Raw genomic sequence first — 13,990 nt, forward strand, 5'->3', positions numbered from 1 at the left:
ACCCCAGAATAACAGCTTTAAATTCGCTGTAGCCATCCTAATTCTTAACCATTAACTACTCTGTACATCTCAAAAAACTGCATTGCCCTGTGAGGTTTTAACATTTGTTTTGATATACAGTTCTGAGGTAACCCACCTACCTAATGGGTGTTTAAACACATGGAAGCATCAAAACAAATACCCAGCTCACACATTTTTCTCTATGTTCAGTATGCTGGGTTAAAATAGAACATAACCTTATGTTTAAGTGACCGCTTGAATCTCCACAAGGAGCTCTGGAATTCACAGTTTATGAGCCATTGTTGCACCGACTATAGGCCCGCATCTGCTTACACCATACAGTCCTCACTCAAAAATTAGCCTGCTGAAATAACATGCTAGCATTTTATTATACAGTCTGTGAAAAGAAGCGCTTAGTATATGACGGCACGTTACATTACTCGTTTTATTACGGAAATAAGACAGTGGCTGGTACTGGGGAGAAAAAAAGGTAACATTTAGCCATGGTAGCTATTTGGGGGACGGGGGGTAAAAAAAAGCTAGCTTTGGTTGTTCAGTGCACACCCAGGTTATATGTGCCACGCCATGTATTGTTTACATAGCCTGCGCGGCTGTGCTCGCTGTGACAGCATGGGAAACAACGCATACCAACGCCAAGAGAATACATTATTCTGAACAGACACGCATTATTTATATCCTCGCTTAATCTGCAGAGAAACTGGGAAAACATGAATCAGACTGGTGACTGGTCCACCCACAGTCAAGCTAGCTCCGCTTAAAGGAGCTAGCATCCACTAGCCAGCAGCGAGGATCCACCAAATCTGAGCCAGGAGTCCTTAGCTTCCAGGCTAGCACACAGAGCACAGTGTTCAAACATGTGGATTAAACAACCAGCCCATTATTAAACAGTGGGTTCATGCAATAAATATTAAATACTCCATTTGTAGCCGAAAATAAATCACTCTTCTTGTACTATAGGCTGACTCAATGTCTCTTTGACACATACAGGTCTGGTGGCTAAAGCAGAACATTCCAGTTTTCCTTACAATTTAACTCCAGCTGTTTTTTCTATTGTTTGTGTTTTACTATGCAACTGCTGGGCTGTATGCGTTTAATAACCATATTAAGACAAGAGGACAGGGTTGAACTTCCAAACACCAGAACCAGACAAACACAGCAAAATCGAGGAGGTGTCCGAAAATGGAACTCGGGAGAATTAGCAGTCCTGCTAATGCTGAGCTATATGTTGTAGAAGCAGAAATCGATCAGATAGGACATATACACAACAGCATTAGCCTTGGCTATTTACTATGCGTTTCACTTAAGCATATGAGGGGAATTTACAGACTGTTTTCATTATGAACCACTAAGAAGACCACACAGATGGGAAACTATGTCCATCTAGTAGTTGGACCAAAGGAAGCTTGGTCTCCCACTCCTTACCGGTCTTAAAGAACGCCTCTATGTCGCCGGCGTCCTTCGTGGTTTCCTCCGCTCCTTCCCCGGAGCTCATGGCTGCCTCGACCAGATCCCCCGAGCTCACTACCTCCTAAGTGGAAGATGCCTCCAAAAAACGAGAGAAAGATTGAGCACGGTCTCTCCGGTCCTGGAAAAAAGCGTCATGGAAGCCACACGGATGGCTGCGGGGACTGGTGAGTGTTAGCCGTGCCATCTGCAAACCTCCATCTTGGGGTAACGTAATTGGAAACGATCAGACAGGGGGCACCGGGTTCCTCCTCGGAGTGGAGCCGAGGCGAGAGTCTGCGAAGCGGCGGGAGGGGCTGGGTCGCTCGGCTCGGTGAATCTCCGTCAGATTTCGGAAATGAGCAGACGTCGGGTCATCAAGGAACAACAGGAGAGCAACTTAAGAGGCCAAATATGGATCATTACAAGTTATAACAAAAACAATAACGTGACAAAACAGCGCCTCGTATTATATTTGTGAAAAATTAAAGCATTTAAGTCACTGAATTCACAATTTTACTTTAATTTATGAGCTGTATGTTGTAGTAACAGAAACATCTTGGGGGGTAAACAGACAGATAGAAACTGATTGTTTTAAGAGAATACTAAAGGTTTAGTTGATAATTCTTCAAGAAAGTAAAACTGCAGTAAGGAAAGTCTCCCGGAAACAACAATACCAGAAAAGGTCAGCTGCTTTGGTTAAGATCCTGTCATGGTAGGCTTTATTAGGCGACAGCTGACCGCTTGTGGCTGCTGCCATCTGCTGGATGAATCTGGAATTGATGCATTAGATCTGCTCCAACATCATGTGTGAAATAAAAAGCGTGATTGTGTACATACAAATACTTCTCGAAAATTTTCCACATATTGTTAAGTTACAATCACAAACTTCAATGTATTTTTTAGAATAATACATCAAATTTAAAATTATGCATCATTTGGGAGGTAAAGGGTGAATCTCTTTTTTTAAGTTGTTGCTGTTTTCTGAATATTGTAACATTTGCATTACTTTTTTTAAAAAATCTCCTTTTTGCATCTCCTTTTTAGGTATTTCTCTCTGTAATTTGCTCACTTAGAGTGGAACTTTTTTTTCTCATCCTTCTTTGCAAAACAGCTCAAGCTCAGTCAGATTCTTGCAAATGACAAATCTACTACTGATATATACAGAACAAAACAGTCCTGTGTTGAAATACATTCATTTGATTATCAACCTGACGTCCAGAAATCATAAAATGTTGACGTGTCCATAAAGAGATAACATGCGAGGCTTTGTTTTGAGTAGAGGGATGATGGGACGTAATTTTCAAAAACTGACTTTTATTTATGCTTTTTGTCCTTTTTAGCCTCATGTTGCTTTTATATCAATTCCCTTATCTGAGTACATCTGTCTAATAATTATAACAATGAAAACATTAAGACATTATTAATGTAGAAATGGTTTTCATTTATTCTTTAAATAAACAACAATAAATAAACTACAGCTTCATTCCCTTTTACCCACATATGCTGTGTTTCCTGTGTTGTCCACCAGGGGGGAGTGTTATACCAATGCTCAACTAGCATCTCCAGGAATGTTTACGTTCGTTTTACTGAAATAGATCCATTGTGCTTCCAAATATTTAACAATAATAATAATAATAATAATAATAATAATAATAGGAACAAGAAAGGTATTAAATGACTTAGTTTTGTACAAAACGGATTTGACACATTAACACAGACACATCAAAATGTTACTATATTTGATTGGTACAATTCAAACTAACAGTCCCCATAAATTTCTTGTGATGTCAAAGTCGGCCCAAGGCATAAGCAATCTAAGGTGCTGCTTTGAGCAGGAGAAGGGCCTGCAGGACAACTGACTTCATACAGAGAATATATTCTTATTTAATAGTTGTGGTGACTGGGAAGTTGGCCCCCCATGTAACATTTTGTTTAAGGCCATGCTCAGTTTTCAAATGAATCTATGCTTGACAAAACAGTTTTCCTCCATTTTCGTAACATCTGTAAAAGTCTGTTTCAGAGATGCATGAGGTTGTAGTTGGTGGTGTCGCTGTTGACGTATTGCAAGTACAGATCCTGACCTGGGATTTTTTTTTTTTTTTTTCCCACAAAAAGAAGTGAGCCTCATTTTCCATTTTGAAATACAGAAAATTTGTCTTTTTTGACATCATCACAGTGAATACGGATGTTTGGTTTCATGCTGTTGTAGGGACTTGGACAGCACAGTACAGCTGTGTGAAATTTCATTTGTAACAAGAGTATCGAAACTTCTTGTTCCGTTTTTTTTTTTTTTTCTTTTTAAATGAGCAGTGGAAAATTTCATGGGAGACGCAGTGACAGCAGTGGCTTGTTTTTATTAACTCAGCCCTGCTGAATGGCCGACCCCAAGTCCTCGGATTGTTTCATTCCCACCGCAGCCCCTGTCCCCGATAAATAGCAATATATCCCTCCGAAATGTCAGCAGTAATTACTCCTGCGCTCTGAGACAACCTCTGAAATGAAAGAAAGCTGGTGACGATCATGTGCCCTTATCTGTGCTTTGTCCACATATCCCCCCTGACTGTCCTCGCTGCTGGTGGAAAGAACCACTGGCGGTCCAAATCTTCGCTCTCCAGAGCCACATGTGGTCTGTTTAGTGTGTGTGTGTGAGAGTGTGTGTGGCGTTGTGTGTCGCAGTCAGACACAGCTCTCAGCAGAGTGGCGTCCTTGCATTAGCTACCCCCTGCTAACGCTGTCATAATTACAAGGAGGAAGAAGAGAGAAATAGCAGCAGGTGGGATTGGCTCACAGTCTATGGAAGGTGGCCGGGGTCTGATTAATTAAAGCTAATAGGTTAACTGGAAAGCTGCTCCAATTAGTTTGTCACAGATGCAATTTATATGTACAATTATTTGACCAAAAACAAAAAAAAAACAAAAAAAAAAAAGAAGTTTGCACCCTTTCATATATATAGTAGACGCAGCATACAGTGGAGACTTAATGCTGGGGTTGCTTAGCTTCAGCAGGGAAAAGAAAGTTTGTCAGAGATTTTTGGAAAATAGATCTAAATACAGGGTAATTCTGGAAGAACATCTCAAACCTCAGGACTTGAGGCTGTTCCAGCATGGTGACAACCTGAAACACACAGCCAGAGCTAAAACGGAGTGGATTGGATCACTGAATATTCATGTATCAGCACAGTCTGATCATGTTCCAGCAATAAATTGAACAAGGAATCTGTCGCTGTAAATGAAAATGGCTATTAGTGTCTGTCTCAGCTAGAGCTAGTTTGCAAAGAAGACTTGGTGTAATTTTAGGAAAATGTGGAGCAGATGTTAGTACTGACTGTTCCCTCCCATGACGGTCCTACAACCAAATCTCAGCTTCTCAGGTTGGCATGTTCTCAGTGTTCTCTCCCGGTACTCCGGCAAGGCCCAAAAACATGCATGCTTGATTAGCTGGCAACTCCCATGATGGACTGACAGCCTGTCCAGGGTGTGCCCTGCCTCTTGCTCAATGGCCCCTGGCAGTAGGCCCCTGCAACCCAGCACAGATCAAACGGGTAAAGAAGATGGATGGATGTGTCATACCTTCCATTTCACAATTTTGCCAGTCTGTCTGACCTTTAGATTCAATTTGTTCAGATTAACTGGTACCGCACCATCTACTTTATACATCGCCAATGGACTGGATGGTTATTTATATGAATATCTAAAAAATAAATAAATAAATAAATAATACATATTTTGAATCATTGCCAGGAAACTTTGAAATGTCGTCCATAATTGAGCCACATATGCCATGTCCTTGAGGCATACTGTGTCCAGGCCTTCTAATACTATTTGCTGTCACAGTTACAAAACAAATTAAGTGACAGAGGTCTGAAGGCCCTCCAAGGGACAAATGCCACTGCAGGCGGAGAATAACAGCGGTGAGACAACGTGCCGTCCTTAGATGTTTACGAGGGCCAGTTAAATTAGACAGAACATCTGTATTTATACTGAGCTCGAATCACATGAAGAAATTTGTCAATTGCTTTCCCTGGGTGTTACTAAAATCAATTCCTAAAAGGTTACACGGCAGAGTATGGCTCAGAAACTCACATTTCCGAGTCAAAGAGTGAACCTCTGAACGCATCACATCCGACCTCCGCTCGGTATCCTAGCAACCACAAACGTTAGCATTCTCTCAGACTGTGACAGTTCCCGTCTTCGGGTAGGTCGGCTCGTTTGTTTTGCTTGTGTGGAAGATGGACGCTTCATCCGAGGATCAAACCAAAGAGGAGGCTAAACCCTCAATCTTAAGTTTAATCTCACCGCAGCGTAAGGAGCCCAAAGAAATGTGTTACTTCAACAGCAAGGCAAAGGTAATGCTAATGAAGCTAATGGAGTGGAATTCAACTGATACTGTTACTAAATGTCAGCACCCTGATTCTCGTTTTTGTACAAATTATAATGAGTCACTGCGAGAAAGATGTCACGGCGGTCGGACGGAAAGCGTCGAAAACCAAACGCACAATAAACAAATAATAAATAGATAAAAATGGATGGCGCGCGGGGGGCGGAGGAAAAGCGCATATACGTCAGTCCGACGTGAGGTTCCGCTCCACGCCCTCTGGAATCGCGCGCAGGGTCAACAGCTCACCACATGGGGTCCTCTCGACACCCTTATACGTTAAATAGTACATTTATAACCTTTATAAAATGAACTTTGATGGTTCAATTGTTAGCTTTGTACTCGTCACATTTGAAACAACATTAAGTTTTAACCTACTATTCTAATATATTGACTTCTAAAGTTTTCGTAATACCTCTCTAGGTTTCATGGTAATGTTTCATATTTTGTCTTTTAATTTGGTCTTTTACGGTTCCTCATTCCAAAGCCTGCACATTTTCAGGATGCTTTCAGTGGTTGCTTATTAATCAACTGTTGAATATCATATTACGAATCATTTTTGTCAGAAAACCTCCCTCAAAACCTTTTAGATTAACAGATTGACAAACAAACATAACATTTTAGCTACAAAGAACCATTCCCTCGAAACCTGGCATATTAACATGCTTGGCATCTAGACACACTCTCACACTTTGATGTTGAGCAAGCTCTGCACTGGTGGCGACACGATTCTGTAGAGCAGAAGATGGAAAACTTCTGCTTCTATATATATATATATATATATATATATATATATATATATATTCCAAACACATATTGGCAAAAACCGAAGCTGTAAAGGCTGCAAAACACATTCATGTTGTTGGCATCTTCTCCATTTTCAGATCACTGAAGTGTCCATGTTTGACCGAATGTATCGTAACATTGAGGATTTCGAGACGAAGAAGCAATACCACACCAAGAAGCACTCGAGAGAACGAGGACTCGACATAAACGAGGAGGTAACAGCTACATATGAGTAACTCTGTCACTTCACCTAGTTTAATTCTTCTATTCTTTTATTGCCTTAACCCCTTCCATGCAGTGGAACGCCCACATGGCGTTTTTCCATTGTATTTTCCAGGGGTGAGGGTTAAGGGTTAAATAGAAAAAGCCATATTAGTGGCCTGTAAACATGCTGTAAAGTAAAAATCAGATCATAAAAATCTTCTTTCTAGTTCTCCTACATTTAATATGACAGTTGCCTACCTTAAATTAATACTTTGTCTAACCATTTTTTTTAGTTTTTTTCATCTTTTGTTCAGTTTTCTTTGTTTCTGTCAATATTTTTCCACTTTGTCTGAGGAAATGTTTTCCAGATCTGTCACATTGTAACAGATTTATTTCTGGACTTTGACTGGGCCACTCTAAAACTTAAACATTCACATCATTAAGTTATTCTTTTTTTTCTTTTTTTTTTTTTTTGGATCCAAGTTTAAACCAAACCAAAAGTTCCATCCAAACTGGTGGAAAATAAAATCTACTCCTTTCCAGCTTTAATGCAGACACCTGAAGGTGTTAGGCAACAACAACAAAATAACAACTGATCATGATACTGCCACCACCTTGTTTCACTGAATATTGCATTCTTTTGGTAGGTTTCTCCGTTGTGTTTGTTTCAAATTTACCCTTTGAAGTTGTTTTCAAACATTCAATTCAGGTTCTTTTAGACCAAAGCACATTTCAGAAGGTTTCAGACCCTGATGTGATCGGCAGCCACCCTCTGTAGTCCAGACATAAACTGAAATTAGGAGTTTATTGTGGTGTTGGCAGTTTGATGGTCTGGAACATGTAGGTGGCAACACATCACCAACGATGTTAGCAGCAACAATAAAAAATAAAAAAACAAAAAAATTGAGAAGTTTTTTTTAACAGATTTTTCCAGACATGGAAAGAAAAACAGCAAAAACAAAACCTGTAAGTTTTGTTCTGACAGGTTTCCCAGGAGTCTCTGTTCCAGCAAGTTCACTATAACATGAGGTAGCGCAACACTTCGAGGAAGGGCAACGCAAAGAAACCTGAGCCGAATCTCAGACTCGAGCTTGTCAAATGTCAAAGGTCACGAGAGTACGATAAGAAAAAAGATGAAGAAATTATTGTTGAGTCTGGCCAGGGAGGAATCCCAGGAGAGAGCCTCTCTTATCTGAGAGAGTTATTAATTCCACTTTAATTTAAAAAACCCACACAACCCAAGATGCAACCTTCTAGTAAACAGTACAGCAAAGTATTCTAGAGACAAAAGTGAAGTTGTTTGTGTTTTACGTGTGTGAGAGACCCAGATGAGCAGAAAAGACTCAAATGGACCAACTGATTCCTCCATTCTACCTTTTATTAAACCTCCTGAATTATGTTGGTGTTGATTTAGTATTTTTAGTGCCCTGGCACTGACATGCGAGCTTTGTGACATTTGTTTAATGTTTGCTTTCTGAAGCCTTTTCAGTTCCTCGAAGTAATTATTCATGTCAAGGAAAAGTAGCTCACAGTGAGTTTCTGGGTCGCTGAAAGCAGAAAGAGCGACGAACAAAGCAGAGGCAAACACACACTGCTGAGCTTGTAATTACACCGAGTTGAGTGGTTGGCTGTCAGGGTTGCTGACAGTTCCTGCTGAATTAGGACATTGCTTTTCCAAGGATTACATTTGAATATGAATGTAAAATAAACTATTCTCTTGTGTGCTCAGACACTGGATTATTTCTTGTTGGCCCCATATTTTTTGCTGAAACCCATTAAACCGAGACGAGGAGCTCACAGAGCCAGGAGTGGGCGCTGTTTCCTATCGAGATTATATAAGTGGTAGTAGAGTTGGGGAGCCACCAAATAAGATCTTTTTTTTTTTTGCTCTAATGTCGATTTCTTGGCAGCGTGTTCTTCTGGACGTTCATTTTAGCAGCAATGTTTTTGTTACAACACTTTCTTTGTCCTTCACACCTCGACATTGCTATTCTTGTAAACAAAGTCTCTTTTGTGTGGAAAATGCAAAAAGAAATGTGATAAAATGAACAGTACAGAATCTCAAATTGAAAATCTTAGTAGGCGAAGAGAGCGTTTCTCTTACGAACCCCCTTTTTTTTAGCGTTTATCTTAATAAGGTATTTCTAAACTGATCTGGTTTACCGTCATCAGGAAATGACAGTAAAAAGAGCAGCTTGTTTAAACTTACACAGATCTAAATTCGTAACGATAGCTCCTGACTCCTGAACATCTTTTTAATGACTATTAAGTTAGTTTATTTAATTTATTTAATATAATATTTAATGACTAACGAGTTAGTGTTTGTCCTTATCTACTCAGCACCAGTGCTCCCCAGGGATGTGTTCTCGCCCCACTTCTCTTCTCTGTACACAAACCACTGCGCCTCAGCTGACTTGTTTGCAGAACTCCTGAAGTTCGTAGATGACACCACTGCCACTGGTCTGACCCAGGACAACAATGAGTTTGCGTACAGATGGTGTGAAGTCAAAGTTAAATTCCCTGACTGGTCTTTGAAGAAAATATTCAAAGATCCCCTTTCTGTCTGCAACGACCTTGCAAGAGGTTGTGTGAAGACATTTAGCTCAAACTATTTCTAAACATTCAGCTCATATTTGGGATATTTCTGAATCTATCCAGAGACTTTTGAAAGCACCACAGCGTGTCCAGTTCTAAGTATCACTTTCTCTCCCCTAACAGGAGAAGTCCAGACCTGTGGCTCTGCTGTCGTCTTCGGAATATGGCCGTCGTTTCAATTCAACCATCAACCGAACAGCGAAGCGGCACCCACGCGTGGCTTTGATCAAATCCGATTTTTACAGGAAAAGCGGGATCATCTGGAGTATGGCAGAAGGATATGGGTCAGTGGTTCCACTCTGAAAGCTCTGTCCCACCCTGATGTACAAGGTTCCTTCCATCTTCACATAATAAATGTGTTTTTCACCTGGTTGTTTTTGTGTGATAGGACAGTTTCTACCACTGTTTACCTTTTCAGATACATGCTTGACATAGAGTTTCAGATTGAATAGGATTCATAGTCCGCTTTTTTTTTTTCCATCACTTTTTTCAAACACCTGTTTTCTGTTTTATCCTTAACCATCTTCTTTGAATCACCAGGCTCCTCGTTTCCTTTCGTGCACAAACTGTGAACTTACACAACCAGAAACGTCTCTGTACATCAAATAACTTTAGTCTGTTTTATGTTATCGCTAGTCGGCCTACTGATATTTGTGTTATGGTTGAAATATACCTTTTATTCTCGGTAGTGCGGCGGGGAGCTATTTCGGTCTCGTTTGGTGTTAGAACCGCAGCGTTTGTTAATGAGGATTAGGAGCCAACACACAAGGTGATATTTTCTGCTTTCAAATAAGAAGGGAAAAAAACCTGGATGAATAAGTGAACAGTGCTGTAACACGGGGTAGTAGTTTGTAACTAAAGCCTTTAGAAATAATTGGTTTCACACCTCAGGGAGCCGTGGAGTAAAATCTGGTCTGTTGCTCCTTGGCACTTTTTCCTGTAAGATCATCGTTGTTCTCTCCGCATGGATTTATGAATATTAATACGAACATGCTTAAAATATCTCCTACATTTTCCTTGTTAACATTTTCATGGAGCAGTGAGTTGCTTTTGTGAAACAAGAGACAAGATGAAGTGCTTCTATAGGTTATTTCTATGCAATGTTTTATTCAAATGTGTCCTGATACAGCATATAATAAAATATTTAATCATGGCCTTGGATATTATTTCTTTACTTGCATTTTCTTTAAGTGGTAAAAAAAAAATCCAACTGAATATATGACTCAAAACGCAGCTTTGATCTGGAACGATTCTCTATTTAGTTTGGGCTTACATTTTCTTTAAAAAAAGACAAACAAACCCTAGATTGTAGCATATATATGGTTTATTGATCCTCCAAATGAAAATATTTACAAGTTCAGGCACTTAAAACGTATTTTTTTGATTAAGGAAGTAATGCTAACTTACCTTAATCGTGAAAGTCTGAAACGATCTTAACCGACTCTGTTGTGGGCCAAAGAAGGAATTTTCATAAAATGAAAAATGTTACGGACGACCCCGAGTTTCATCTTCATGAGATCAAAACAGTCAGAGGCTTCCTCAGGACCGCTGTGATATGGACTGTTACAGGAGATCCTTTCAGCCCACAGCCATCAGGATCTACAAGAACGCTTAACGTAATAATGTAAATGGTATTGGCGACAGCAAAAGTCTGTCCCAACTACTTTTAGGCTCATTGTGCATGTTTTCACTGAATGACGGTTCCAGCGTGGGCTTTTTAGTTTTTGGAGAATTAAAACAACACGCGCTGAGAATTTATATACAAATGTTTTAATGGATAACAAAAAAAAAAGATGGCAGTGAACGTTCACACACATGCTGTTGGCATGGCTCCAGCTTTCATTATTTAAAAAACAGAAACCTTTCCCCTTGCTTCATGAGTCAGACTCCACCTGTTGGCATGTGGGACACATATGCAGCTATAAAGCTAGAAATACAATCACAGGTTTTATTTATCTTTTTTTTTTTTTTTTGGCAAACTACCCATCAAGCTGGCAATTTGTTGACACCAACAGCCCCTATATGACGAGAATTATTGTAACAGCCATTTGGAAACGAAATGAACCAAAAATCAACTCTCAGTGCCAATCAGGCAGACAGAGTTGGAAAAACAAAAACAAACAAACAAAAAAAAAAAACAAATTGACTCGACAGGCGGCTCAATTCCCTCAAGTATAAGGCCGTGAAGCACTGCGACACCGGCATGGGTAGTTAGCTCCACACCACTGCTATTTTACAGACAGGTGACTGGGGGTCCTTGAGAGCTGCACTAATTCAGCCACCCTCTCTTTAGTCAGGCACTCCTTTAGGCCGTGAAGAGACTCCTCAGAGTGACGTCCTCGTAACACTGGAGAGGTGCAAACCCACTCAGAGTGCAGCGTTGAAGGACCGCGCCGGCCCACCTCGGCCTCCTTGATGGATGCCGGTCGGGTGCGTCGCTGGCTTCTGGTGATGGGTTCTACTTACAGAGCATGACAAATCACTTCTGTGCCGCTTTGTGCGATTGTTGTTTCCAGGTGTGTTTTGGCGGCCGAGGCGTGCTCAGGGCATCACGGTCCCCTGCGACAGAGACCGGGTCATCTCTGTGTGGACGAAGTAGGTCTTCAGCTCCCCTTTGCCCTTCACGTTGATGATGCCGCGGCATGAGCACATGTAGCCCAGGTTGGATAAGATGCCACTGGTCTCTTCTGTAACCTGAATGTCACAAAATCCTTTGGATTATTGAGAAATAATAAAGCTGCCAACATACCTGTGCTAGCTGGCTAACTTTTTTGTGTCTAAAGTGGGTGAATTTGTTGACACACGGAGAGCAATGAACAGTACTCAGAGACAAAAGTGATCGCTTGATGGACATGCATCATACAGACATCTTACCTGGATTTTACCCAGAACCCCTGTGGTTTCCATCCTGCTGGCCACATTAACACTATTCCCCCAGATGTCATATTGAGGCTTCTGAGCCCCAATGACTCCCGCTATCACCGGCCCATGGTTAATACCTGGCAAAACAGCAGCATAACCAAAAGAGATAGACATTGGGGTAATCTTCACAAATATTCAACAAAACGGATTCTAAATGAAAAAGAGGGAAACAAATATGCAGTTTTAAGGTTGCAGGAGACGATTCATACCTATTCGCAGCTTGAAGTCATTAAAAGAGTGTTTGTTGATGACATCTAGCTTCCCAACGAGAGCAAAGGCAAACTCTACCATGGTGCCTATGTGCATGTACTGTCTGTCGTGTTCCTGAGAGAAATGCAGAGTGAATGGAAACGTGTGTTAAGGTGAACAGCAACAAAATCTCTGTCTCAATGACAAAAACACGAGGAACTCAAACTGGAGTCACAATCTGCAAATGTGCTCAACAGATTGTCAATATTCAGCTAATGTAGAATAAAACAAAATTTTGCAATTGCAGTTTTTCTATTAAATAAGAGCTGTGATAACACATGAATAAGTTTGTTTATGTGATAAGTTATTATTGCGACATCATCATCCAACTACTTCCTGTCTTCTTTGTAGTTTGTGCCAGTGGAAACTTCCAGTTGTTGATCACGTGACTCATTTGATGCTAAAAAAAAATGCTTCTATTGCATGAACCAGCTTATCCCTGTGTGATTTTAATTTTATTTCTTATGTAATGGAAACACCACAGTTGTGAAATTATGTTTCTTTCAACATCAGCAGAATACAGACAAAAATCTGCATCCATTTGTAATGGAAACGAAGCCACAGTTATCCTAGTTTGCCTCCATGACGTCTGCTCACAAAATCAGTGACCAAAACGGAAACGAGGAGAGTCGTTTCTCTTTGTCAAATCCATAAAATAAACTGTACTTTTTAAAAGTGATGGTAAGAATGAGAAATGAAACCATGGGAAATTGCGTCAGAACCTTTTCTGCCTTTTAATGTGACATTTATCCTATGCAGCTCAACTGAAATCAAAACACATCTGTATGAAGAGCCTGTCATGTCACTTCCTGCCCCACTTCCTGTTCTTCGTGGTTTATTCACTCTGGCAGTACTCAAACCTGGGTCTCAGCAGGTTGGAACCAATCGCTGAATTGACAGTGATTAATTACTGTCTTTGGTTCAATCTGTTTGAAGAGAAGCTGGAAAAGAAGAAAAGAGTTGGAACAAGCTGCTAGCATAACTATCCATTACAGGAAGTAGTCTGCCTAAGTCTGCACCTGCTACAGGGAATCTGATGAACCACAAATAGAGATCGGCTGTCCTTGTGAGGTTAGCATGAAATTTGCTCGTTTGAATCATTCAGGTTAAGCCAGAGTTCGCAGAGAGGTCACTAAGGATTTCATGAACCAAATACGTACAGTAAGTCCTCAAGATTAAACGTAACTGCTCTGAAAATGTAACCCCTTAAATACATAAATATAAACCAGTTAACAGTGATTAGAGAAGGTTTCTGTCTCAGTTTCTCTGACCAGGTCTTTGTTTTATAAATGATCAACATGTAAAATGAAGAAACTTCTGGCAACATGAAGAAGGTCTAAGAACTTTGACAAAAGGTGAGAAACAAAGTTGTTGAGATGTAATTCAGTAACTA

General features: G+C 40.4%; 2 protein-coding genes across 3 annotated transcripts in view; one reads left to right on the top strand and one right to left on the bottom strand.

Annotated features, from left to right (window-relative positions):
* Positions 1-5,605: 5,605 nt before the first annotated feature.
* cfap90 (cilia and flagella associated protein 90) lies at positions 5,606-9,800 on the top strand. Its single transcript, XM_015056036.1, has 3 exons — positions 5,606-5,812; positions 6,726-6,842; positions 9,550-9,800. The coding sequence occupies exons 1-3, from the start codon at positions 5,696-5,698 to the stop codon at positions 9,727-9,729; spliced, it is 414 nt and encodes a 137-aa protein (XP_014911522.1). The 5' UTR covers positions 5,606-5,695; the 3' UTR covers positions 9,730-9,800.
* Positions 9,801-11,174: 1,374 nt separating this feature from the next.
* Positions 11,175-13,990, bottom strand: part of adcy2b (adenylate cyclase 2b (brain)) — a 70,362-nt gene continuing 67,546 nt past the window's right edge. For both annotated transcript variants that reach the window (XM_015056035.1, XM_015056034.1), the window contains exons 23-25: positions 12,558-12,672; positions 12,301-12,425; positions 11,175-12,120 (exon numbers count right to left, since the gene is read on the bottom strand). In XM_015056035.1, coding sequence (XP_014911521.1) covers positions 11,968-12,120; positions 12,301-12,425; positions 12,558-12,672 — 393 coding nt within the window. In that variant the 3' untranslated portion in view covers positions 11,175-11,967. The remainder of the gene's footprint in view (positions 12,121-12,300; positions 12,426-12,557; positions 12,673-13,990) is intronic.

Source organism: Poecilia latipinna, unplaced genomic scaffold, assembly GCF_001443285.1.
Source record: "Poecilia latipinna isolate Pla-1442-1.1 unplaced genomic scaffold, P_latipinna-1.0 Scaffold1350, whole genome shotgun sequence".
NCBI classification, from domain to species: domain Eukaryota; kingdom Metazoa; phylum Chordata; class Actinopteri; order Cyprinodontiformes; family Poeciliidae; genus Poecilia; species Poecilia latipinna.